The sequence below is a fragment of the Passer domesticus genome, chromosome Z, assembly GCF_036417665.1.
Source record: "Passer domesticus isolate bPasDom1 chromosome Z, bPasDom1.hap1, whole genome shotgun sequence".
In the NCBI taxonomy this organism is placed as follows: Eukaryota; Metazoa; Chordata; class Aves; order Passeriformes; family Passeridae; genus Passer; species Passer domesticus.
The window spans coordinates 8153759-8179258 of NC_087512.1; the positions used below are offsets into that span (position 1 = coordinate 8153759).

The 25500-nt window shown below is 42.9% G+C and overlaps 2 protein-coding genes and 1 long non-coding RNA gene across 13 annotated transcripts in view; 1 reads left to right on the forward strand and 2 right to left on the reverse strand.

Annotated features, from left to right (window-relative positions):
- Nucleotides 1-344, reverse strand: part of UBAP2 (ubiquitin associated protein 2) — a 192464-nt gene extending 192120 nt beyond the window's left edge. Inside the window, exon 1 of one of the 2 annotated variants that reach the window (XM_064403333.1) lies at nucleotides 267-344. The gene's annotated coding sequence lies outside the window, so the exon portion shown is untranslated. Of the gene's footprint in view, nucleotides 1-91; nucleotides 209-266 lie in introns of those variants that run through there. The other variant, XM_064403331.1, reaches the window with a different exon arrangement.
- Nucleotides 345-371: 27 nt separating this feature from the next.
- On the forward strand, nucleotides 372-25463 carry LOC135289601 (uncharacterized). Of its 3 annotated transcripts, XR_010352368.1 has the most exons (5): nucleotides 410-742; nucleotides 1501-1623; nucleotides 4528-4646; nucleotides 5356-11765; nucleotides 20589-25463. It is a non-coding gene; the product is annotated as an uncharacterized LOC135289601 (long non-coding RNA). The 3 variants fall into 3 exon arrangements; XR_010352369.1 differs by lacking the exon at nucleotides 20589-25463 and having other exon boundaries at nucleotides 372-674; nucleotides 1460-1544; nucleotides 10237-12136; XR_010352367.1 differs by lacking the exon at nucleotides 20589-25463 and having other exon boundaries at nucleotides 388-742; nucleotides 10237-12136.
- The window catches only part of DCAF12 (DDB1 and CUL4 associated factor 12), a 32614-nt gene continuing 15970 nt past the window's right edge, over nucleotides 8857-25500 (reverse strand). For 3 of the 8 annotated variants that reach the window (XM_064403342.1, XM_064403343.1, XM_064403344.1), the window contains exons 5-9: nucleotides 25269-25462; nucleotides 24114-24179; nucleotides 23312-23474; nucleotides 19593-19777; nucleotides 8857-18849 (exon numbers count right to left, since the gene is read on the reverse strand). In XM_064403342.1, coding sequence (XP_064259412.1) covers nucleotides 18691-18849; nucleotides 19593-19777; nucleotides 23312-23474; nucleotides 24114-24179; nucleotides 25269-25462 — 767 coding nt within the window. In that variant the 3' untranslated portion in view covers nucleotides 8857-18690. The remainder of the gene's footprint in view (nucleotides 18850-19592; nucleotides 19778-23311; nucleotides 23475-24113; nucleotides 24180-25268; nucleotides 25463-25500) is intronic. The other 5 variants (XR_010352366.1, XR_010352362.1, XR_010352364.1 and 2 more) reach the window with 5 other exon arrangements.

The window sequence follows — 25500 nt, forward strand, 5'->3', positions numbered from 1 at the left end:
GGGGGGAGCGGCGGCGCGCGGGGCCGTTGGCGGGGGGGCGGGGCCGGCCGAGGGGGGGGCCCCGCGCGCCCCCCCCGCGCGCGCGCGGTACCTGCCCGGTGCGCTCACAAAGCGGCGGCGGCGCCCGCGACCGTCACGTGACCTCCGCCTTCCTCCTCCTCCTCCTCCTCCTCCACGCGCGCGCGGGGCCGTTTTCCCTCCCCACGTGACGCGACGCGCTCGCGCGCGGCCCCGCGGCCCCGCCCCCCCGCGCGCCCCTCGCGCACCCGCCCGCGCGCGCCCATCCACCGGCGCCTTCTTCCGCCTCTGCCTCCCGGTGACCACGTGAGCGGCGCGCGCCGGGGGGGGGGGGGGGGAAGGCCCGCCCCTTCCTTTCGCCTTCACGTGACCGGGCGCCCGCCCCTCCCTCGGCGCGCGCGGGGCGGGGCGGGGCGGCGGAGCCCCCCCCCCCCTCCCCCCCCCGGGGCCGTGTCAGGGACCGCCTGAGGGACCCCAGTAAAGGACACCCAGAGGGACCCGGGAGGGGCCGTGGGAATTAATCCACGAGTTCTTGAGGAACGCCTCGAGAGACTCGATGAGAGCCCGTGCGAAGATTCCGCCGAGGAACTCTGTGAGGGACACCGCGTGAGGGACCCCCGGAGAAGCCCCTCTGAGGGATACCATGACATGGCCCAGTGAGTGACCTGGGTGGATTAGGAGCAGGGCATTTCGGAACCAGTTCTGCATTTACGTTAATGTAAACGTCTCCTTCTTTTGAGAGCATGGACACAGGGAGGCACCCTGTTGACATGGAGAACTCCAGGACAAAAGATAGCCGCACTACAGGAGGAGAAAGTCAAGTACAGTGTGGTGGGGATTAATGGAGAATAAGGAGGGGTTGGCACAGCAGAATTGTGTTGGAGAACTTGGTGCAACTTCTGGCAGTCTAAACTCAACGATGACAGGACAGGTGGCAAGAAAGGATAGTCAATAAAACTTGACTCCTGAGATGAGTTTTGGGTTGTGAGTCAGGAGGAGGGAAAAAAAAAAAGAAAAGAAAAAAAAAACAACACACAAACAAAACCAAAAACATTTATTCCATTTAGGCTTTTTCCTGCTGTGTATTTTTTCCATTGTGTACAGCACCTCTGGTTGCTGAGAATGCAGTGGTCCTTTGGGCATCATTGAAGGCCTGGCATATTAAAGCCAGGCTTACTTACCCTGTGTGGAAGTTGGTCTTTGGTGCTGAGCAGGCAGGGCTGGTGAAGGTGGTGTGCAGACTGTTCAGCCCCTGGTGCCACCAGTGATGGTGTCCCGTGGTCCTTGACCTTTGCTGTGGTCTGATATCCTTTACTGCTCATCCTCTGTCCCCTAAGCCCGTGTTCTCCATGTAAGTAGAAAGGGCGTGAAATCTGATTTTACCTTAAACAATATCTAAAAATTAATCTGTGTTTTTCGTGCTTCTGCCTTCTGTGCATAGATAGATTTAGCCAGTCTGCATCCTTGACACTTACTGCATAGATGGGTAGGAGCTGCAACAGATTCTACTGCTGAGGAGCTGCAAGGTCTGCCTGTTCTTGTTTTTTCTCAGTAAGATAGAGGGTCCTTTGAACTAAACTGAAATTCAGACCAAACAGTACACAGGTATTGTTGATTTTCTTGATGCAGCTGTTGATATTCTGTTTTATTACGAGAGCTGGGGAACAATTAATTACAGCTGTAAACAAAGTTTCACAAGCTTTGTGACAAACATGTCTGCGGCTCCATAATCTGTGTGGATTTAATCACTATTGTTAGCATTCTTCCATCATGGCTTGGCAATCCTTTGATAATCAAGATGGAAATTTGGTGTGCAGCACAAAACAACAAAGGCTAAGAGCTCTTGGGATGCTGTTGTCAGATGGTGTAGTGCCAGCTGGAATGTGTCTCTGAAAATCACACAGAACCCAGCCCAAGAGCATTTGGAATGGGAGAAAACTGAGCAGAGATACCATAACCAAAGTGATGTAGACACTTGCTGCTGTACATGGAGAAAATATAAATGAGAAAATGGGAAACTGCACTGACAAAGCTTCCAGAGGAGAGCTAAAGGAATAAACTGGTGGAGGCTTGGGAACAAAGATCTGCACTCCAAATATTGATCAGGAGGAATTTCTTCACTGAAAGGTAGTGAAGCATTTGGGTGGACTGCCCAGGGAGGTGGTAGTAGTGTTCAAGGAATGACTGGACGTGATACTTAGGGCTGTGTTCTAATTGCCAAGTTGCTGGTCAGTCGCAGGACTCACTTTCAGGTGTCTTTTCTGCCCTAAATGATCCTGTGATTCATATATCAGACTTGAAGAGAAGACCCTGCACTAAACACTGCAGAGGTTTGACCAGGCATAGCAGGCAAGTTCTGCCTACTGCCTGTGTCAGGATTCTTATCTGCTGTTACAAGGATTTGCAACCTCTTCAGTTTTCCAGCCAGTAAATAACAGTCTGGTGCAGGTGCAAATCCAGATAGGCTATTTCAGCCTACTGCAGGATTGCTTTTCTCAGTCCCTTTCTGCAGATTTCTGAAATAGGCTGCAGTTCACATACACAGGCTGGACACCACTGTTCTGGTGCTTTGGCATTCTCCTTCCCTATTGCATTTGTGAATGGGGAAAACTGCATGTGTTCACAATATCACCCTGTTCCTAGTTCAGGAATCTCTTCTACTTTTGTGTTGCAGTAAAACCATCTCTTCTTGACAAGCTCAGGCAGTACTATCTTCCCTGTTGCTAATGCTCTCTTCCACTTTCCACACTAGCAACCCTTCCCCCTCAGGCTAATTGGACAATTGGTCTGACTGAGCTGAAGTTCAGAGCAGTTTTTTTGCTATTTATTCGGAAGTTTTTATTTTCTTTGTACCCTGGGGTTTTTTTTTCTTTTTTTTACATCACTTCGTGTAATAAAATATTACTCTTTGCTGCAAACTGGTCTCACAGCCCTGACCCTGATGACATCTCTTCAACAGCACTACCTTTTTCCGAAATATATTGCACTAGCCTCAGAAAGTCAACAAAACCCAGGTCCACAAGCTCTGCAAGGGAGAGGCTCAGTATAAAGAACCCACTCTTGACTTTGAGCTTTGAGTTGAGTTTGCAGGGAGTCTGTGTAGAAGCCCAGAAGATAATGGGGCTGTTCTCAAACACTGATAGCCAGGTGCCTGTGGAGCCAAACAAGGATTGTTAGTACTAGCAGCCAGGGATCCTTAGCAATAACACACTGGGAAAATGAACAGGATGTGGCTGGAGAAGGAGGCACATGGAGATAGAGCAGCACTTTTCTGGGACAAACATCCTTATCCTGGCCCCTGGAGGTTAGCACAACACAGCACAAGTGTAGGAGTGAGGTGAAGAAGCAGGCATGTAGGAGGATATGGAGACCACTAAATACCCTGAAGCCTCCAACCCATTTCCACAGTAACTAAATTGCACAGAAAGGGAGAAACTTACCTCCAGTGCAGGGAAACTTATCTAGAAAAGGGTACCCCCACAAAGTGTGTGCACCCCTGGACCCTGCACACCCCATCTGCATCAGCAATGGACCCAGGACTGCTGATCTCTCTCTCTCTTTGTCCCTTCCCTTCTCCTCCTCTTTAATACAACTCTCTTTCTTTCTGTCTTCCCTTTTATTTTAAACCTCCCTCCTTTATTTTAAACCCACTGCCGTGTGCTTATAGGACGTTAGAGACTAATGCAAGAGTTTCCATGCAGAGCGTGTAATCTACTAATTAAACATTGCAAGATTTGTGGGCCCTGACTTTTGTTGTTTCTTTTGTCCACAAGGCTCTGCGAATCTTAGGAGCTCCCTTCTCCTTAAGGGGGGGATGCCACAATATGGAATTCTCCCTAGGTATAGTGGAACAATTGAAAATTTTGGTGGCAAAGTGGAGTTCTCTCAAGAGAACTGTTACAAGTATTTGATAACAAGAGATGTTATCTTTGGGCATAGCTGGGGTTGCTGCTGCATTTAGATGTGGGGTGAAGCTTGTGGGGATGCTGCCAGGAAATGGGATCTAATGTGTTAGATTGTGTTGATATGCCTACACAAGAAGAGCTTGCACAACAATTGTACTTGAAAGAGTTGCAATTTACATTATGAAAGCAAGCACTTCTCCTAGAGATACCATTCACTTGGTGAAGGCAGGAAGGATAATGATGTCACTGCGCCCAGCCTTCCTAAAGCCCAGGCCATTTGATTCCTAACATCCATGGGCTGCTGTTAGTCCATCATGTGTCCACATCATCCTCGGAATTTGTGTTGGGCTGCTTGGCAATTCTTTAGAGTCAGTGTGTCCCTGGAGATGACCTTTTTCTCCAGGTGGTCCCTGCAGACCTTGGTCCAAGTTTTCTTACTGTGTAGTTTGACTGTATGAAAAAGGGGATACATTTTCATGTGACCAGAATCTGAAATTGTTCTGCACAACCACCTTAACCTTACTGCTATTTTCCATTCTTTCAACCTTTTCCACAAAATAATTTATCTGAATCATCTGAATTATCAATCTGTATTTATTTCCAGATTGTCAAGACAGTTCCACATGTCTGAGCCTGACACTGATCCTGCAGAGCCTTGCTTAAACACCTATCCAAGAAGGATGCTAGTGGGGGTTAACCTGTCTAGTGCATGCTCTTCTAATGGTGAGTGCTGAGTTTGTTCTGTCATGTTCCCTGATTTCATTCTCTAATGTGCCTACCTACTGTTACCTCTACAAGCCAACTGTTTCTAAGAATTAACCAGACTATTGTTAACAAACTTGTTTTCCATACAACACTGTTGTTTGACATTAGCTGTGTATCTGGCCTTGAATTATCTTAGTCCTTTATCAGTTTTCCATTATTTTGTCTGTGACATCAGAGAAGGTAGTCTGCAGATGCCTGGTCGCTGCTCTAACAATGTTATGCTTCCTGCTTCTTAAAATTCCCCAAGATTAAATTATCTCCAAGAAGCCAGAAGTTTCCTTGGCCAGCTCTTAAATAACTTGGTGGGGCAGAGTTGCAGCAGATGATCACTGAAAGGTCTTTTAAACCTCCTTGTACGGTTGTTGCACGCTGTCTTTGCAGTACTTACAGACCATCTGTCTTTATCAGTTGGAGTTTAACAAGCCTAGTGGAATCCCAACCCTCCCTTACTCCAGGTAATATAAAGGTTCCTGTAATGAATGGTAACAAACTAATAGTATTGTAAAGTGGAAGCTGGATTTGCACCGTTTGTTTTTTTTTTTTTCCCCAAACTTCATCTTAGGATAAATTACAAGCATTTTTATCCTGTGATTTTAGGAGAATGTTTTGAATAGTGTGTCCAAGGATATTTGCCAACTCTGGTTAAATGTCAGCCATCTGTTTTCAGTTTTAAAAGAGCTGTTTGTAGATGCAGCAACTGGCAATGGCAAGAACAAAGCAGTGAGCTTGGGAAACCCCAGGGAACTACAGGCTGGTGAGCCTCCACCCAGCCCTGCAAAGCCTCAAACACTGAGGACAAGAAGGTGACTGGCACTAGTATTCAGTATGGATTTACACTGGGGAAGTCATGTTGGGCTGACCTGGTCACCCTCTGTGATGAAATTACTGCCTTGATAAACGAGGGAAGAGGAGAGGGATGTTGCTCAGTTTGAGCAAAGCTTTCAGTGGTGTTAGCTAAAAGAATCTCATAGACAAACTGATGGACTACAGACTGGGTTTATGGAAAAGGAAGTCACACTGAGAACTGCAGAGCTGCTGAGTTGTGATCACTGGTACAAAATCCAGCTTGAGTCTAGTCACTGGTGTTGTGACCTAGGTCCTGGGACCAATACACTTTCAAGCTCCAGATGTATCCCTTCTCTTTAAGCAACAAGTTGAGTAGCCCAGAGCACAGGACTAAAAGCTTTCCGCAAAACCAAATAAACTCCAAGTGCAACAGCAACAACCTACCAGGTAACAGGAACAATGGGGTTTTTTTGGAGTCAAAGCATATTTATACTGGTAAAAAGCTAAAGCTGGCTTTCTGCAATTAACAGGAAAAATGCTCCTATAAATACACATGGCAAGTCTCCACATCCCAAGACTCCTAGAATTTATTTCCAGGAAGGAAAAAAATCTACATGAAGTGTTTTTTTCCAGGTGGCAAGATCATTAATTGTTATAGCTTAATAATGCTGTGCTGGCATTCTCACTGGCTGGCTGCAGTGTGGTGTCCAGCAGCCCTCAGCAGCAGTACACAGGCTGCCACCATAGCACATGAGGAAGTGAATCTTATTGTCTTAGTACTGACCAACCCTTCTTCATGCTTTTGGCTCCGAGACCTTTCTTGAGGCTCAGATATGTGGAGAAATTAGCCCTAGGTGAATACTTGCCTACAGCACTGCAGTTATTGGGGTGGGGTTTTACAGCAACAGTGTCAGTCTGCCTCCCCAAAGACAACCTTTAGTCACATTTTTTCTAGTTGTCTGGAATCTGTGAAATTTCTGTTGTAACTGAATCTCTGTGCTTCACATTCAACATGCATCAGGCACTGCAGTGGGTTTGCAGAGAGAGGAAACTCCTAGGACAAGAAAACTTTTGACAACACGGGAAGAAAACCCACAGGCACTGATTACAGGGGTTAGAAATCTTTCTGCTGACACCTCAGCATCTGTGGAACATGACCCTCACTCTGTTTATGTCTTTGGCACAAATAGTTCAAGCAATGTCTAGCTGACCTTTTGATCGCAGCTCTGCACTTGAGGCCTGTAGCTTCTCTCTCACCTCTGCCCGCTCTCGGTACAGCTCAGTGAAGAGGAAAGAGTAAGACCCTCTGTGCAGGGCAGTATTTTGGAGCAGCTGAACCATACCTCCCAAAAGCCATGTTGGCCACATCGTCCCTTGAGCCTTTTAGGTGGCTGAAGCCCTCCTGACATTTGTTCTTCCAGGGAATGAGGAAGCTGGGAGACAAAGCACAGAGATTCTTTTTTTTCTAATACACTATGAACTTTCTTACTTTCAATGTCTCAGAAATGGGCCACCTCTTGCCCAAAAAACATTTCAAGCACTATGTCCTAGCATCTCATTTATGAATTCATTTACTAGACCTTGAAAGCACCTTGTATTTGAAAGATATCCTAATCTTTCATTTTGAAACAGACAAGATGAGTACAGCAATAGCTAGGAAGAACTAACAGAACAATGTGAAACTATTCTGAGTCCTGTCCTAGTTTGGCTTCCTCCTTGAGCAACAGCAGTGCCAACCAGCTGGCAAGAGCTGAGACCCCAAGTCACAGAGATCAGAAACAAAATACACCCAAGAAAGGGAAGTGATGACAGCCAAGGAAACCTGCAGCAGCTGGGCTGGAGCTGGAGGCAGGCAGCAGATTGAGTGTTGAAAGGGGTAACGTCGACTGCCACATGTTTGTAGCGTAGAGTGAAGGCATAGTTGATAACACCACAGACCAGCTGCAGGCTCCAGGCCAAGGAGTGCAGTGGGTCTCATTTTGGTTCCACAGACAGGAATGACAATGGCCATACATGCACCTGCCAACTATGGCCAGTGAGAAAGCACCTAGGGAACCTAGACCTTTTGGCAGAAGGAGTGAAGACATGAAACATAAAAATCTCTTCCTCCAAAAATGGTGAAGCTGCCTTATATAAGGAAACTGATTCATCTGCATTGTGAATGGGAAAGCAAGGGGACCTGCAAGACAGGTGATGGGACAAAATAGATTAATGCTAAAATTAGTTGCTTGGGGACAATTTAGACTTTTTATTGCTGAGATTTAAGCTGGACATGCATGTAAGAGGAGCGCAATTAATACCAACAGCTTTGGAGTTTGAGCTCATTTTTGGTCCTGTAAGTCAGCTAACAGGCCCCACACCATCTGAATGCTGTACTCAATGGAGCATCTGAGGCTGGTGGGGACTTAGTAACCCCGGTTGCCAGAGCCCTCTCTAAACCATTATTTTCTGTATGTCTCCAGGGCCAGGGACTTTGGTTTTCTTTTGCATCTCTCAAACAGTTTGATTAGAAGGCTCAGTGGAATGACAGTGTTAGCGTTCCTGTGTCTTTTTAAAGTCTGCCCTTCCAGCATTCACAAGTATCAGTAATGCCTACTATGAGGAGCAGAGATGATGCAGCTGGAGATGTGGTCTCTCACCTACTTAAAAACAAAGCTCGAGCTTGTCCATGATCATGGAAACTGGCCTCTCAGGATGAGGCCAAGGGTGAAGACAGTGAGGCAGAAGCTGATTTTAGGCACAGAATTTTAACCTCCAGCATAAAATTTTGATGTCTCAGACATTCCTCTTCTGAAAAAATAACCTTCCCGCTTACAGACAGTGAAATAGGATAGCTGTGTGAAGGCTTCACTCTCCTGTGCAATAAAATTATGTAGATGCAGTTTTGGGATGCAAGATCTCCCTAAAACCTGTAATTCTATATCTGACTGTCCTGCTACATTTATCTGTGCTGTTCAACAGTTCTAAGAGGTAGGTCCTTCTTAGAAAAATAAAGTGGTTGAAAGGAAACTCTTGCCTCAGAGCAAATGAGGTATCAGATGATGAGAACAGGAAGGAGATGCCTTGAAGTGTAATAATCCCAACTCTGCCAATAGATAAATCTCCTATGGAAGTAATTAGTATTGCTACAGTTGTACAGAGAACTAGGCCTAATGTCTAGGCCACAAAAAACCAAAAACAAGCTGAGATTCTGCTCTTGGGCTATCCATCCACTCACTGGTGGATGAAAAAGAACAGTTCACTTTGTTTTCATTGAATCAGTCATGTCCACACAGAGGCTGGACTGTTGCAGTAAGAAACCCAAGCCCACTAGCTTTCAAACTGCCCTAGATTTACTTGCAATGGGATATTAGAAAATAAGGGAAAATATCAGGCAAGCCAATACACTATACAAATACATTTTATTTAGAGATACCCATAGTAAGATGCACAAATACTTTTTGTTCACCAATTTTCATATCACACAACTTCAAGTAGTGGAAAAAAACAAACTGCAGTTAATTACAATTATCTATGTAACAGGGCAGTAGTAAAAGATTCATTTGTCAGACTACAGCATGGTTAACGATACTCAGATGAGAATGTACAGGTCTAGGTATTAAAAAAGTGCATGGGGCATTGCCACATACACTAACATGCTTCTTCAAAGAGCAACATCTTTCTGGCATGTGAACACAGTAACCCGGTTAAAGCAAGAGGGAAAATAGGCTCATAATTTGATCTGGAAATGTATCTACTAAAAGTTTTCCTCCAAACAGCAAATTATTTGTGACTGACACATGGAAACCAATCTATAAAAATCACTGTTACATTGTCCATGTAGTCAAGCAACACACACATGACCTAAAATTTAAAATTATCAGTTCCAGTGTATGCCTTCACAGCTTTTACACAGTCTTCTTCAAAAGAGTCCAGAATACTTAATTGCATTAACAGGCTGGTGGAAGATCTGTAATCTGAGCTCCACACTTTTGCACCCACAATGTTCTTCCACAAGAGAAATCTCAATCTTCAAATTAAAAAAAAAAACCAAACATGTTCCACCTGCAAGGACATCAACTGGCTCATGTATTGCTTGGTTTATTTTTAAATTCCTGTAAATGGAAGGAAAGGTAGGAAGCTGTACTGGTCTGAGAGAATAGCTGCATTGGTTTAAAGTTACATTTAAAACACATGGAACCTGGACTTTTATCTCCAGGGTTTCTCTCAAACCAAGGAAATTCATTAGCTTTCACTACTCAATGCAGTCTCTGTTTTGTTTTTAAATAGGGGTGGTGTTGAATAGTGCTTGGGAAAGACCAGCAAGGACTATTGTGTGGGTGATTATATATAAGAGCAAGAAACACATTTAATCAGTGTTCAGATAATTTTTTTCCATTGCAAACAAGAGAGCAACAGATACTGACTTTGTATTATAGTTGAGAGGCACATTTTGCACTGATGGACAGAAAATCTTGGTTTACCTTGCAACTTTATGTGGCTTAAAACGCCACCTAACTTCCTCTTAAAGCAATTTTTAAAAAAGAAACAAAAAGCTCCCTCAATTACTGTTTTTATACTTAAAATTCATAAGCTGCTCCCTCACCTATTCTACTCAGAGATACCTTTCTACTTGTGTATATGCAGTTGGTTTCTTTGTGTGTCTAAGAGATTCTTGTTTCTGTGCACCTTGAGAGTAGACAAATAATTCTGATGCCTCAGGATGGGCCCCTGTACTATGTTCAGGAGTTGAGAAAGTCAGTATGGTTTTGTACATTTGCAGTAAACCCCAGAATGAAAACAAGAAAAAGAAAAGCCACTGAATTGCAATAACCAGCAGTATGGGAATCAACTCCGTGGAACAGGAATGACTTTGGAGCAAACCCTTTTGGACTGAAAGGGATATGGCAGTCCAAGAAGATACCTAGAGCTGAGTAAAAAGAATAAGGACACTGTGAGCAAGGTCCTAGTTCAGCAAACCACTGCCTAAGGCAGTAGAAGTTTCAAAGTATAATAGGGGTTTAACAGGTGCCCCCATGCTTTGCAGACCTTGGTACCTGATCTAGTGCACCATGAGAAAACAGGGAACTTGCTCAAGTCCCAAGCAGCAGTGTGACAAGATGTGAGTGAGGCTGGGACAAGAGTCTGAGACCAGAGACAGCAATTTGAACAAGAGGGACAAAGCCCACCAGAAGTTACTTAACCAGTTCTTTCTCTAACAGCCCCACTACCACACCTCCAATGTGAGAGAAGCCCAGAGCAACCAGCTGAAGCTGTAAATCACAACTGGCCTGTTACATCCCTGCACTGTCAACAGCCAGCCAAGTGGAGGACAAGGTAGACAAGGCCTTTTTACTCCATCATCCCTGCACAAAGCAGGTGGAGGGGGCTGGTGGCAGCCGTGAAGCACATTAGTCATAGTCACTCATGAAAACAGAGACAAGTGCACTGGTAACCTTGAATGTTGAGGGGAAGACTGAGTGACCACTGGGGAAACTGGTTTTTCCACATGCTATTTTCACATCTCATCTGAAGAGGGACTGACCTCTTTTTGAAAGCTCTGGGAGCAACTAATTTGCAGTGATCTAAGGCATGATGGCACAAACCCTCAAAGCCTACCATCAAACATTCCATTGCCAGCTCATCTCTGTCATTCTTGCTGGCCAAAGTACATTAGAATAACTTTTCTCTTTTGAGAACACGGTTATTGTTTTGCTCATATCCCTACTCTTTTATAATTCCACCCCCCAAAACAATAAATCTCTGGAGGAAGCCTTTACATGGAATCAAGTGAGCAACTCACCCTGCTGGTATTGCCCTGAATGAAACCTTTAGTCAAGACTCTGAGTAGCAACTGAAGATGCCAGTTCTCTGGCTAAACCACTACAGATGAGTTTGACAAACACACTGGGTGAAGGCACAGGGCACCTCCACTTCCTGATCTGCTGACACCTACTGAACAATATGGGTGCAAGAAGCTTTCTGCTTCTTCAGACTGTGCAGGGGTGGAGTCTCCAATTGCAAGAGAAGCATCCAGTCACAGAGGTTTATGGTAAAAGCACAGAGTGATCTTGCCACACTGGGCTACAGGTTTTCTTTTTATTATGACTCGATAATTTTCAGAGTAGGCAGACATCTTTGAACTCATCATTACAGGTGAACTAGGAAAAAATGGGAGAAGAGGAAGATGCTAAAGGTAGAAAACTAAGTTAAATCCATTTGTTCTACTCAGAAAAGCGACTGTCCTAAAAACAGCACCTCACTGAATTTGAAGGAACTCCGAAATTAACACAAAGCAAAAAGAACTCCATGGTAAGTCTGCACTGTAGTACAGAGAGAACAGATACTGTTAGCACAGAAAACACACAGACCTTAGAGCTCCATGACCATGTATTAATGTCAATACACTGATGACTAATTGTGCTGATTCTAAATAAAAAGGTAACCTCATGAATCAACAGAGTGTAGTATTGTAATTTAGTTAATTATGCATAGGCGTGTCCATGGAAGGCCACAGCAAGTGAAGATATATATGTTCCTCTTTCCATGCTCTTATGAGACATAATGTATCAATTGTACTATATTTTCTAAATGCGTAAGAGTTAGAAACTCAGGCCAAATGCCAGATGTCATTTTGAGGTTTGTAAACAAACATATCTTTAGAAACTAAGCTAAATGTAATGTCTTTGTGTTGAAAAAAACAAAAACAAAAAACACCTTTTCAGAGAGGAGAAACAATTTGCAAGGTAACAGAACACTGAGCCCCATGTGCAGACAGGCTGGTTTCACACACTATCTGCAATATTGCACTGTTCTATTTGCAAGCTCTATCAATAACTTGGAACAGCTTTATCTTACAGTGAAAAAATGTGCACTGTAATATTTGAAGAGAGCTGTTACTACTTTGCTTGACAGCTTCTGTGGTAGTTCAGGATTCAGTGCTGTTTCTGATACACCTCATGACAGAAACAAGCTGAGAAAGCCTCTTTTAGATGAGTGGATTTGGAGGAGTTTTTAACAAACATCAGATCCTGGATTCAGAACAAAAGCCATCAAGTAACAGCAAGTCCTGATTGTTTTTTTTTTCCTCAAGGCTTTGGATCTTATTAAAAATACTTGGGGAAAAAACATTAAAAACAGTTCACTGTAGGACATCCTACCTTCAGGCAACAAGTTATGATCACTGCACATTTTAACACACCTTGTGTATTTTGTGCATCTTATGCACCATAGGCAGTGGGGAAGATCCAGCATTTTATCTACACATGAACATATAAGCAAGGACTGACAGGTGTCACTGGCAAGACTGATATCAAGACCAACCAGCGCATTGATTTGTCTACACCACATCCTAACACAAATGGAACAAGTCACAAGTAACAGTATAAACCTGTTGCAATTTCAACACATACATCTTAGAAAAAGACAATGCATGTACCCAGCCCTAAGACAGTGACAAATTTGAGATAACTTTATAAAGATCAAGGTACCAGAAGAGGAAGGCACATTAACCTCTGGTTGGTCCGTTTCGGTACTATTTGGATGAGTCATAGTGAATTATACCCTGAGACTGTGGGAGGCCTTGAAAATGAAAAGAGACGAGGTGAATGGGCGAATAAAAAGTACAAGTTTAATAAGATTGTAAGATTCAGCACCTGAATTTTCCCTTTTAGTAAGGGAATTTAGAAAAGCAGTTCCTAAGAAAACACTGTATTGACTCCTAAATTTTTTGTCCTGAAGGCAAAATAAGCAATTCAAAAGAATCTTGGACTAAAGACATTGCAGTATGTTGCAAGGGGTTTCACACACCCTCTCAGTTTCAGTACAGCAATGACAATTTGTATACAATCAAGTGTTGGTGGTTTTTTGGGTATAGAAACAGTCAGACAGCCCACATTTTCCCAACTCTGCCAACTCCGTTTTAAATCTGCGTGCACTTTCTTAGACCATACTGCTCCCAGCAGGGTATTAGTGGGAAAGGCTGTTAGAAAATGGGAAGATTCCTTTCTGCAAAAGCATTCTTTTAACTAGCCAAGCACCACATGGTTTTCATTAAAAAACTCAACATCACAAGCGAAAAGATACTTGCTAATTTTATCCTTGAAAAATAATGCAGTTGTTATAATAAAACAGAGTTACTAAAATAACACAGAAATGTCAAGAATATATACTTGATCTCTCAAAGATGTTTCTGATTAAGCATTTGCATATCCCCTCTAGTTTTTTAATTCTTCAGGATTCCCAAGAGCCGTACCAAACACTGTTTGCCTTTTACTGTTTTTCTGGTGTTCCTTGCCCATCCTCACCATACAAAGTGCTTATGTACAAAGGAGAGACCTCATAAAAGATGTGGTTGTGTTCTCTCTTCCACTCTCCCTTGTCCTGAGGTGTCTGCTTCAGAATTTCAAACAAGTTACTGAGGGCACCATAACACTCAGAAATGCATTTTAAGTTGAGGCTCAGACTGTGGGGTGGCCAGCATGGCATACAGGGATTTTCACTTGGCTTTCAGATAAAAAAATTGTGCCTGGTAGCTCAAGTGTTCCTGGCTCAGCATGGGCTGGCCAGAGGATCAACTCTACCTGCATGATACACAGCTCTGCAACAGAGTTCCTTAGGGAACAAGCTATACCCCAGTCCAGTAATTCGGTCATAGCAGCAATTACAAAAGTAGCTAAGTAAGAAGATATCAAACACCTTGGAAAAGTGCATTTATTGAAAATAAGGGCAAGAGACCACTAAAAACAGACCTCCCACCTGGCTGCTGAAAGATGCTGCTGCTTTCCCACATGCAGTAACTGACAGCCCACCTATCCTTGGTTTCTTGCAAACAAAGCAAACAAGTGACATTGTGAAGGGTCTAGGCAAGCCTGGTTTGATTCATGCCTGCACCAGGTGAGGGCACAGCAGTTCAAAAGACCTGTAAATGCCTCTCAGCTGAGTGGCAAAATTAAGACATCAAAGCACCACTCAACATGGCTGGATCATAAATTTAATCTGTTCATTTTTCAGCTACAAGCAAGTGCTCAGGTAAAGGAACAGGATGAATTCTGGAAGAGAATGATCCCCAAGTATCTTAATCATTTAGATACAAAAAGCTGCCAAAGACCTAAAATGGAGGCAGCAAATATAAACCCCCTAATGTAATTCAGGAGTTTCTCTCATGAAGACAGTCACAAGAGTCACGCACAATATGAATGTAACTTTTGTGAACAGACTAAGTCCAGCAAAATCACTTTGCACTCTTGCAATGATCTTAAAAATGCATCTATGAGGAGAATGAACAACTGAGACTAGGAACATAAACCTACTACCAACTATTCTTTGGTCATTTACTCACCTTGAACTAACACCAGCAGCAGTTTGATGAGAGAATCAAACAAATGGACTCACTTCTTTACTGCAATCCCAGAAAGCACCAGAGGAGAGCACTAGCAATTCTCCCTACAAGACTTGACTGTACAAAGGAGAAACCTGGAGGAATTACAGGAATAAGGTGTTTAGTGAAAGAGGGTGAGCACAACCCTTGTTACTGTGCTGAAGCCAACACTGCAAAGTAGCTTCTGATTTCTCAGTAACATCCAGCTGTTACTGAGGCATTGCTACTCAGTATTTACAAGCTAGGTATTTCCAAACCCATAACTGAGTCACTAGTTTGATTACCTATCATGAATACTGAAAATGTAATACCCAAAAATACCTAAATTAAATGTCAGTCTCCTAAACTCTCTGGTAGCACAGAAGATCCCACACAACTGAGAAGTCAATAGCAACCAGTCTGAAGGCATGTTATGCTAAAAGTTCTCTCATTCAAGTGAGATAAACCAGAGTGTGTTGCCCATGTGAAACAGACTACTACTGTGTAATCATATCAGTCCAACATGTACAAGGGCTACTGCCCTGTTCAACAGTCTGAGCCAGCCTTCAACTTCTACCCAGTTAAACTGAAGCAAATTGAAGGTCTTGAGCACAGATTGACAAAATCCCAGCAGAGGTCACCTCTGCAAGGACAATATTGCTACAGCAAAGACTGGTATGATTTGGGTTGAAGGAGGCAACCTCAAACAAACCATTCTGGCAGGAAAGAGGGAAATCTTGAAGAAACAGTGGAAAAGATAAGATGGTCTGATTATACGCATGCCATTGGGTCTCAGCATCGAACAGCAAGCTGTTCAAGAAGCTACTGAAGTGCAGTCAATGAGAATGAGCTCACTCCACTGCAGGGGTGTATGTGGCTTTACAACAGTGAGGTACCCACCCTGCCTCTCTGCAGAGCCTGAAGGCTCCCTGCTCTGCAGCCATTCCTGCACTTGGATGGGAAACCCACTCTTTTCTAACCATGAACAGCAGATATCTAACCCAACAGGGCAACAAAATCAAAGTTAAAAAAATTCAGTTTTTCTCCCATTACTTATCTTTGGACAATTGGTATATCATCATCACCTTTCTATGCCTCAGTTTCTAACAGGGATTGGAACAAAAGTTATGCATGACCAGCCACAGAAATATTCTGAAACTTAACATCTATATTGCTGTTAAAACCACTGAAACTAGCTAAAAATTAAGTTATCTCTGGTCCAAATTGTTTGTGTGCTTGCAGCACTATCTGGTTTGGTTCCTAGTGTTTTTGTGGGGATTTTCATACAGCAACAAGGATGGCTTCCTTACTGTGAGAAGTCATTTTTGCAAGAAAGCACCCTGAAAGCAGAATACACAAAAGCATTTGAGACATTTTACATCATTATCCAGATTCATCTCAGAATTGTGCAGAGCCTTCAATGAAGAAAAAAAGGAGAAAAGGGGCACTCACATTACCAGGCTTTAGGAGCACATATTGAGGTACTTGTGGAGATCACAGTCAGTAGGGAGGGACAGTTTCCAGTGGTGCCTCTTCAGTAAACTAGAGACTGCAGAAACATCAGCCTTTGTGTTTGAAGGCCATACACATACTCTTTGTCCTCCTCCTATGGCCTAAAATATGCTTCAGTTAATAGATCAACATCAGGGCTAGAATTTCCAGACCAGGAGCCTCCCTTTTGCACTGCTGATACTAAATGCCCAGCTATTACCTGTTGCTTCAGCTGAACTGGAGGACACTCAGGTAGACTCAAGTGTCTAGATTCTTTAAAAAAACAAAGGAAAAAAACTTCAAACCAAACTGAATTTAAAAAACAATCAAACAAACCAAAGCAGAACATATTTCCTGTGACAGAATGATCTTACTAAGTAGCTGTAAGGATACAAATCCTGCCATTCTTCTCCAAGACTTGGTTTTTTTTCATATACTTCCACTTTTCTAAGCCCCTAAAATAACTACAGCAGCTACCCCATAGTATATAATTTCACCTTTTCAGAGAAAAGCCTATCTACCCATACACACAGTACTTTGAACTGATGCAGTTTATGCAACCAGGCCACAATGGTAAGTATAATGAAACACTGTAAGATCTGCTTGTGAAGCACCTGTGTTAATGCTCAGTGCTAATTATACTTCTGGGATAGGTGCACACCTGGGAGAGAATTCTTCTCTTGCCAGGATTTCCACCCCAATGAGAGGGACCTGCACTCCTTGTAGGATTTCCATCCAGGTCTCCATACCAGCCAGAACTTAAGCCTGATGCATGACTGCTTGGTGTGACTGATGAAGATACTGAGTATAAAGATGAGAGGGTCTGTAAAGAGAAATGCAGATTAGCTCTAGACTGTGGGTAGGAACTGCAGTGGTAGCTACGATCTCTCACAGAGATGGGAGAACAGAGCATGTCCCAGCTTTGTCTTCCCTCTCAGTTTCAATCAACTGCCCATTTGGCACCAAAGCTGTGAGGCACAGGCACACTTTGTTCCACCAATGTCAGGGGAAAGGCATTAAATCCAGCAGAGGACAGGGACATCACTAAAAAGCTGAGAGTTTGGTGCCTGCTAAAAGGAGGAATACCTTGGAGTCTTGCATTTCAGCTGAGTATTGGGTAAGACCATGGGAGGCAAACGCTTCACAGATGGACCTGAAGGGCACTGGACCCGGTTCTCCTCTCCCAGTCCCAGGTGAAGTTGGAGGGAGTCTGAATGCAGAAGGCAGCAGGGGATTCTGGAAAAGCCTGAGTCTCTCCCACAGCATAGGCTAGCACAAAGTGAAGAAACACCAAGATACCCTCCTCTGAGGAAAGCTGCTCACTTGCATTAGTAATGTCTGAGATGCACTCTTTAATGTGGGTGAAAAAAATTAGTTTATTAATTCCATCAGCTTCTTTGAGCAGATGGCCAACCAGAACAGCAAAAAGGGGAAAAATTTCCACAACTTGGGATAAGAAAGGTCCAAAGTTTTAGGCAGTTTACGAAGAGTTTATAAGCTACCCTAACAGCATACTTAGAAACCATATTTCATCTGGAGAACAGATAGATTTAGTTAATTTTGAATAACTAGCCCCCATTTTCTCTCAGCATCTCTGCAGCCCTCAGTGTAATATCACCCTGCAACAGCCATGCTGCAGAACAGCCTATACAAACTCCAGTTGTGCAAGCTGATACCTGGGACAGGCAGTGAAGAAACAAACCAATTTTTGCTCCTAGCACTGCTGAAAACTACCATTCGAACATTAATGCACTTTTAAAACCTCCTGCACTTTGGAACTGATGGTCAATATCACTAAGTGATCCATCCCTGGGCTCCACTGAGTACAGGTTAAAATTACCATATCCCTCTATGTAAAAACAGTGTCATTAGACTTGTACTTTTAAAAAATATGATCAACCCAGGCCAGGGCCAGGCTCTCCAGATAAAGTAGTAGCTTATCTCTTATAAATATTTTTAATAGTTTTTAATTACAAGTAGTCCTCACTCCAGGTAATGTAACTGACACAAAGTACCTGCATACAAGCAGCCCCAAGACTTTCACAGAAAGCTCAGGAGCAACCACTCTATAAGAAAGAAATCCTACCTCACAGCAAAGTAGAGGAGGGGACACATGGCCAAGCCAGTCTAAATGGGGGAAAGAGTCATTTGGAGTAAATACAATAAAAAAGGACTTCAAAAGCCCTCCATATAAAGGATCAAGGAGGTTAAAGCAAAAAACTAGTTCAAAAAGATGTACAAAACTGTTGGAGACCAACAGAAAACTCTGCCAAAAAACAACTTGTGTTTAAATCAGGAATCAATGGCATCACACAATTTTGTTGTTAAAAAAATTAAAAGAAAAGTGGAAATCCGTGTAAAGATCAGCATCAGAATGAAGAGTTATCATTAGCTCCAGAGACCAGCATAATTCCCATGAAGTCCTGATGGAAGAGGGCCTCCTGCCACAAACAGTTTCGTTCCAGACGAGTCGTAGCAGTGGGTGTAAACAGCATTTGGGAAGTAATTTATGTCAGAAAAATAATTCCTCCAGGTTTCATCATGGTTCTGTTAAAGAAAAGTTTAGATAGTTATTGTTGCCAAACAAACTCAAAACCCTGTTTCACAAAAGCATTAGGTAGCTTCCAGAGCCTAAAAAGGGGTATTTTCTCTTAACAATCCTGAAGCTTCATAGAAGTCAACTAAAAGACACCTGAGTTGTCCTAAACCTTCTTCTGAGAACATTCAGGTCAAGCATTGGAACGGGGAGGTGAGGGGACGTTGCACTGATACAACAAGAGGTAACAGAGTTAAGTTAAACAAAGCCATTAATTGCTTTATGATAACATACAGGAAACCAAACTCAGTGCCTGCCATGGCATTACCTCAGGAAGCCACAGTTCCTAAAACTGCACACAATTAAATTAAAACTCTCTTGCTTCAAGTACCACATTAGATTACCATGGCTTTAAAGAAAGACAATTTATTCTCTGTTTGAGGTTCTGAAAGCTACAAGTTGAAAATACACTTGAAAATACAAAGATATAAAATCTAGTTCATTTATGAATCAGTGCATGAGAACTGTAATCACTATGCCTTACACTCAAGCAAATAACCCTCAGTACCCTTTCATAAGGCTTTTGTAGAACGCAATTCTGTAGCACTTCTTGCTCTTCAGTATTAGATGTTGGTTACATGAATACTGTTACATTTCACACAACGGGTCCAAAGAGAATTGGCTCAATCTCTATGCTACTCCTATACAATGGGTCTACTTCTCCCTACCTCTATCACAGCTACCATCTACTTACCAGCCAGCCTTTCCCAGTTGTCAACTTCAAAATTTCACTTCCTCCTAATTTCTGTTTCTGTCCATAGCAGGCACGGGGGGGCTTTTCTTCCAGGAACCTCTGGGCTCTGATATCATAAAACAGCAAGGACCCTTGCCCTGTCCCCACAGTGATGATGTGCTCGTAGAAGCTCACCGAGCGGATACCTGTCAGAGCAGAGAGGGACAATGCAGTAAGGAACAGAGATGCTTTGGCTCTGCAGTGCTGCTGCTTCATGTCTAATATTACCTACTAATATGCTCCAAAACACACAAGCTTTCCCACTGCTACAGAGCAGACAAATCCCACTGCTACTGGAACAGCAGCTTTGATTGCATACATGACTGCCCTACTCCTTGAGACCATCAGCTCACACCCCAGCTACCTGCCAACCTGCAGTAAATTAGCTGGGACTTTCTGAGAAAAGAAAGTCCCAGCTGCCGCCAAGTGCATTGTGCTGATCAACAGGCTAGCTGTAAGCCAGTGTAATCATAACAATCACCAATCACTTTGCTGCTAAGATAGCTTCAGAACTATTAATGAGCTTGATCTGTCTCCACTCAAATGTTCTCAAACAAACACACATGATTTTTAGTAGCTGGCATTTTTAGCACTTTAGCCAGGAAAGAAAACAGAACAGGACTCCTGCCATCTAAACAACACCATGTTCCACCAGTACATGGGAAGGTACAGTACAAACTAGACATGTTAGCACAATTCAGTTATCCCATTACACTGAACAAGAATGTAAATTTTGTTCCCACAGAATCTAAATTTGAAGTCTCAGCTAATCAAGGATCCCTTGGAACTAGTCTTGGGGAAGATTCTGAATGTAAGAATTTGCAATCTGCAAAACATCCTGTCATCTCATCTGCATTTACTGTGCAAATACTGTTCTGTGTAGCCATTCTACTCCAAACAACTCTTCCACGCAGGTTAAACTCCCCCACATTGATACTTCTCCTTCCTTCTTGACAGGATGCCAGGTTATAAACCCCAAGGCTTTTCAGGCCCTCTTTAGAGTATGACTGAATTACAGCCTAAACAAAGCATTCAAACAGGAGAGGAAATATGTGAGTTATGTCACCTACATTCACATGCCAAGTGTTGTCACCACACCAAGCAGGGCTGAATGTCACAGAACATGTATCATCTTGGAATATTCCCAGGAGCACAAATGACAGCAGACAAACGGGAGCTGTGGATGCAATCAGGGAGTTTCCCCTTCCCCTCTCTATGAAGTCTTAACAAGAAACATGTCCTCATCCTTCTACCTCTGCCACCGGATGTGACATCCACAGACCAGCATTTGTGATACACACTTAGAACAAGGCAGGGCCTCATTGTCCTGCTCCAGATATGGGGTGAAGTCTTGGCTGTGGGCTTAATGGGTGGGGAAACCACTGTCTCTCTACTGAAGCAGATTATGAGATTCATATGAGAGTCTCCGCTTTAATTCAGAGAGCTACAAACGCACTTACGACAGCAGAAGATCTTCCCCTCACCTCCATCACATGGATCTAGCTCTCACAAAGACACACAGAAAGCTTTAAACCCTCTGCAGTCAGCAAGAGCAGTCACTTGGATAAGAGGGGAGAGGCACAAGAGTGAACCTCCTCTTACTTTTGCTCTAACTTCACACAAACAGTGTGAAGTATGGTGATGGAGTATCAAGGCAGATGGCATTTACTTTTCAATTAAATGTATTAATAAAAATATATAAAATGCAGAACAACTGTGGATCTTTCTCTAACCAAAGTAATTTACTGAAGAAATCCATTATATACCCACTACTAAGAAGGATATATAGAACAGCCTTTCAAAAACAGCACTTCAAATTGTATCCTAAGGGGCTGAAGTACCTCAGACTACTCATTCCCATCAAGCTAAAAGTACAGCCTGTGCCTAGAACCTACCACAGTAAGTTCTATACTTCCAGCCCTCTACCACCTGTGGACCTAGGTAATTTAGGTAAGTATATCGAGCCTCACTCGCATGCTGCAGGAATGGTCTACAGATCCCAGAAGGAAATAAAGATGTAGTGGCATGTCCTACACAAGAAGTCACAGAGTCTATGCCATACAAGCTCTGTCTGCTGCCTTCAGGACATGAAGAGAAGGACACACAACATGGCTCTGCAGGCCAGTCACACAGAGAACTATTGCTGCTGTGGATCAAGAACTAGGGTCCAAGGTGTGCATTTCCCTTTACAGCTGTTACGAAAAGCAACACTTACAAGATGTGCTAAAAAGCATTTACTACCTTCCAGTGTAAACAGGGCCACAGCAGAGGAAAGCCAGCCCAGCTCCAGCCTTACTGAGCCACCACCTTTCTGTGACCTGCTTTTGTGTACAACTTGAGTGAACTGAAGTTAACATGGACTTACCACGTTCAGCAGGTGCACTTGGAAACTTAAACCACATTCAGGTACCACTGCAAAGCACTTAAAATCTGATTTTAGTCCACAGATCAATAAAGACCCTGTTTTCCAGAGGTGCTACACCACTTCAAGTCCCAGGGAGATCAATATAAAGTGGAAACACTCAGTATCTTGCGAATTACTGTTATTTATGTGCCTCTACCACCACGCCAGCACCATCTACTCTGCACAAGAGAAAACAGCCCTGAACAAAGGCTTTCTCCAGACACAAACCAGAGAATCCCTCGAAGTACTCCCTGCACACATTATCCCCCAATATGGAAGATCACATACTTGAGGCAGGTTTCAGCCACCACAGGGACCACACTGCAGTGTCTGGGTCAGGACCTTGACAGAATCCTCACTAACAGCAAGTGAGGACAAGTGGTCTTTCTGGTAAGACATTCAGGTGACTTCTCCTAACATTATACATATTTCTCCCATAACTGAAAGCAGCAGACCCTGACACTGATCTAGACACCACGGCTCAGTAACTGCATAAATAAAACTTCCCTATCTTTGCTGACATGTGTCCTCCTCTGGCAACCTGCCTGATGAAGAGATGGAAGCCCAGAACCAAGCTAAGTAAGGACTGCAATTTACTAGTCTGGCATTAATATGGCACTCACTGTGCCTTCTCATACCTGACAGTAAAGAATATGGAGAGAACTTTATGGGACCATGCACCCTGCAAGCCTGGCCCTGGTATAAGGCTCAACTGGACATAATGCATCCATGAGAAAGAAATAGCATTCAAATCACATAGAAAATTAGGAATCTCAGTCATGGCTTTAAAATTACAAAGCGAGCTTTCCCTTAAAGCACATAATCAAATATAAGGTAGCACAGAGCAGACAACATGCCTTTTTTCTAATTCATAGAGAAGAATGCAAGAACAGTATGAATAGCAGTAAAAAGAGTACATTTGCTTTGAGATGATAAAAAATAGAGTAAGACCCAGTAAAAAATACACAGCAGTAAAAATGCACACTTTTGAAAGTTCAGTAATATTTGGATGGTTTACAATTGTGCTGCAGTAGTATTTGGAGGGTTTACAATAGTGGCAGTCATGTTGCCCTTCATTAGATTTCAGAGCTGGCCACATATGATTTGTTGGTTGCTCCAGGTATACTGTCACAAACCCAAATCTATACACACACTGCTAATCATTTAGCCAATCACTAGAAAAGCCCTTCCTGTTCATTAGAAGCTTGACTTACTACATTTTTAACAGCTACTTAGGCAAGCAAACAATTTGAAGCACCTTTCACAGGTTTCTTACCGCTGCCTCGTTCTTTGGAACAGACGGATTTAACATTGTGGGAAGGCTGCCTTGGATCCAGAAAAGAGACATGTGCCTGTGATCCTACTGCATACACTGACCACTCTTGACCATAAGCCAAACACACGTTCTCTCTGCAGTACGGCAACTTTGTGGAAAGTAACTGGAAACAGAAAAAATAAAAATCAATCTGTTACAAGAAAAGACGAAGGTGTTGACAAAACAATTTTGTAAGTTATGTTCTAGGAAGTTGCAGGGAAATAAAACACAAAATGCAGGGGAAAAATAAGACCAGAAGGAAAAAAACTGAAAGCAATGGGGTATCTTATCTGAAGCCAACTGACACAATAAAAGCTGAAGCTAAGAAAAATTGACATTTTAATAAATTGTTTTAGATCCTTCTAAGCTGCTGCTATTTTTTAGTAGGTGCACAGCAACACCAGCTCTCATTTGAAAAAGCCTATCACATTCACTGGGTGTGATGTGCCATTACACTTAAATAAGTGCAACTTCCTTTATGAATTCTACAGACTAAGTATCCACCATACTCCATGCAACAGCTCACTTCAGCTAACCCAAAACTAGCAGAAAGTTAAGCATGCTTCCTGTCCTCTCAATTAAGGGGAGTGCAGAACTTCTCTCCTCTTCAAGCTCCAAATTTCAGGACATTTCATTTTACACAGAATTTTTAAGTGTTTTACAAACACTGCTGCTCTTCAAATATTTGCAGGAAATGAAGAATAGTGAACAGCCTTAACTGCTTGCAATTTTTGAAGTTTAACTCCAACAAACAGAAAAGCACCTTTGATAGTGTATGCTCCGCTTTCCAAAGATGAAAATACCCATCCAGGGACACAGCTCCCAACTCCTATTAGAAGGAAAATAAGAAGACAGTTAGTTACTGTATTATAGATATCCTTACAAACACACTCTGTTCTAGGCAGGCTGCACAGTCTGGATTGAACTCATCCATAATCTTGTAAAGACTCTATCAAGATAATTTTCATTTTATACTGCTCTTCATAGAATGCTATACAGCACTTCAGGTGTCAAGTAGAATCTAAATTAACAAAAGAGTAAATAAAAATAACTTTCAAAACCATAAATCTTGCTAGGCAACCAAATAATGAAGTATGAGACAGTACAATCTAGAGTTGACAATTCCCTTCACCAGGTCCCACACTGATTCTAACCCTGAAGCAAGTTGCAGGCACTACTCTACTGAAAAAGTTACATTAAGTTTCCATCATGGAGGAGTAACTAACACCTCGTGTGAAAAATAAAGCTTACAGGATCACTGTGCATCTGACAGCACACCCACCTTCGCTTCAGATCTCTTCTGTTCTTTGAGGGCAGAGGGGAAAAGAAAACGTGATGAAGGATGAATGGCTACATTCACTGGTAATAACAGGAGATCAGGATGGGGGAGATTGACATTTACTGTTTGTCAAATACCAACAAAATAACCCCAAAGCAAGCACTAGTGCCTGCCCTGTGAGTCAGTCACCTCATTTGCTCAGCAATCCTGAAAGGATTCAGACACTGAAACAGGAACTGTTAAATGTTAGCTGGTCTTCACAGAACATGAAGGAAAGCAGAAAGAGCACTAAAGAATGGGATTAAAGCTGCAAGAGATGTTTTGGTGCTTTATCAGCTTCTTGTAAATATGTCTTTACTCCCCTGCTTAGGAGGCAAATCTAAAATCAAACCCACAGGAAAACTGTGTCTTCTAAAAGGTCTGGGGTTGTTTTTTTTCCTTCTGAACTCCTCCATTCACTTGAGGCAGAAGCAGACATTGCAGATTAAAACCACTGCCTTAAAAGATAAGGATGCAAAATAATCAGAGAAAAACATATTAACTTGCTTCTCTGTATATTCTATTTAGCTTACTTTCTAGCTTTTCCAATACACAGGGACAGTTTTAGGACTTCTCAACTGTTTTGCTGATCTTACTGACCTTGTTCTTATTGTTGAAAGCCAATGCTCGGACTTTGCAGTTGTCAGGATTGGTGTTCTCCTTGGGGATATCCTTCAGAGCACTGTGTGTTATGTGGGCATAGACAGGAACTTGAGAGAGATTATGCCTGGCATCACTTTTGGATAACACATCCTCTGTGACTTCCCAGAGACCCATCGAACCATCCCGGGAACCTGATCAAATAGTCCACACATGAACAGTCCATTCCACA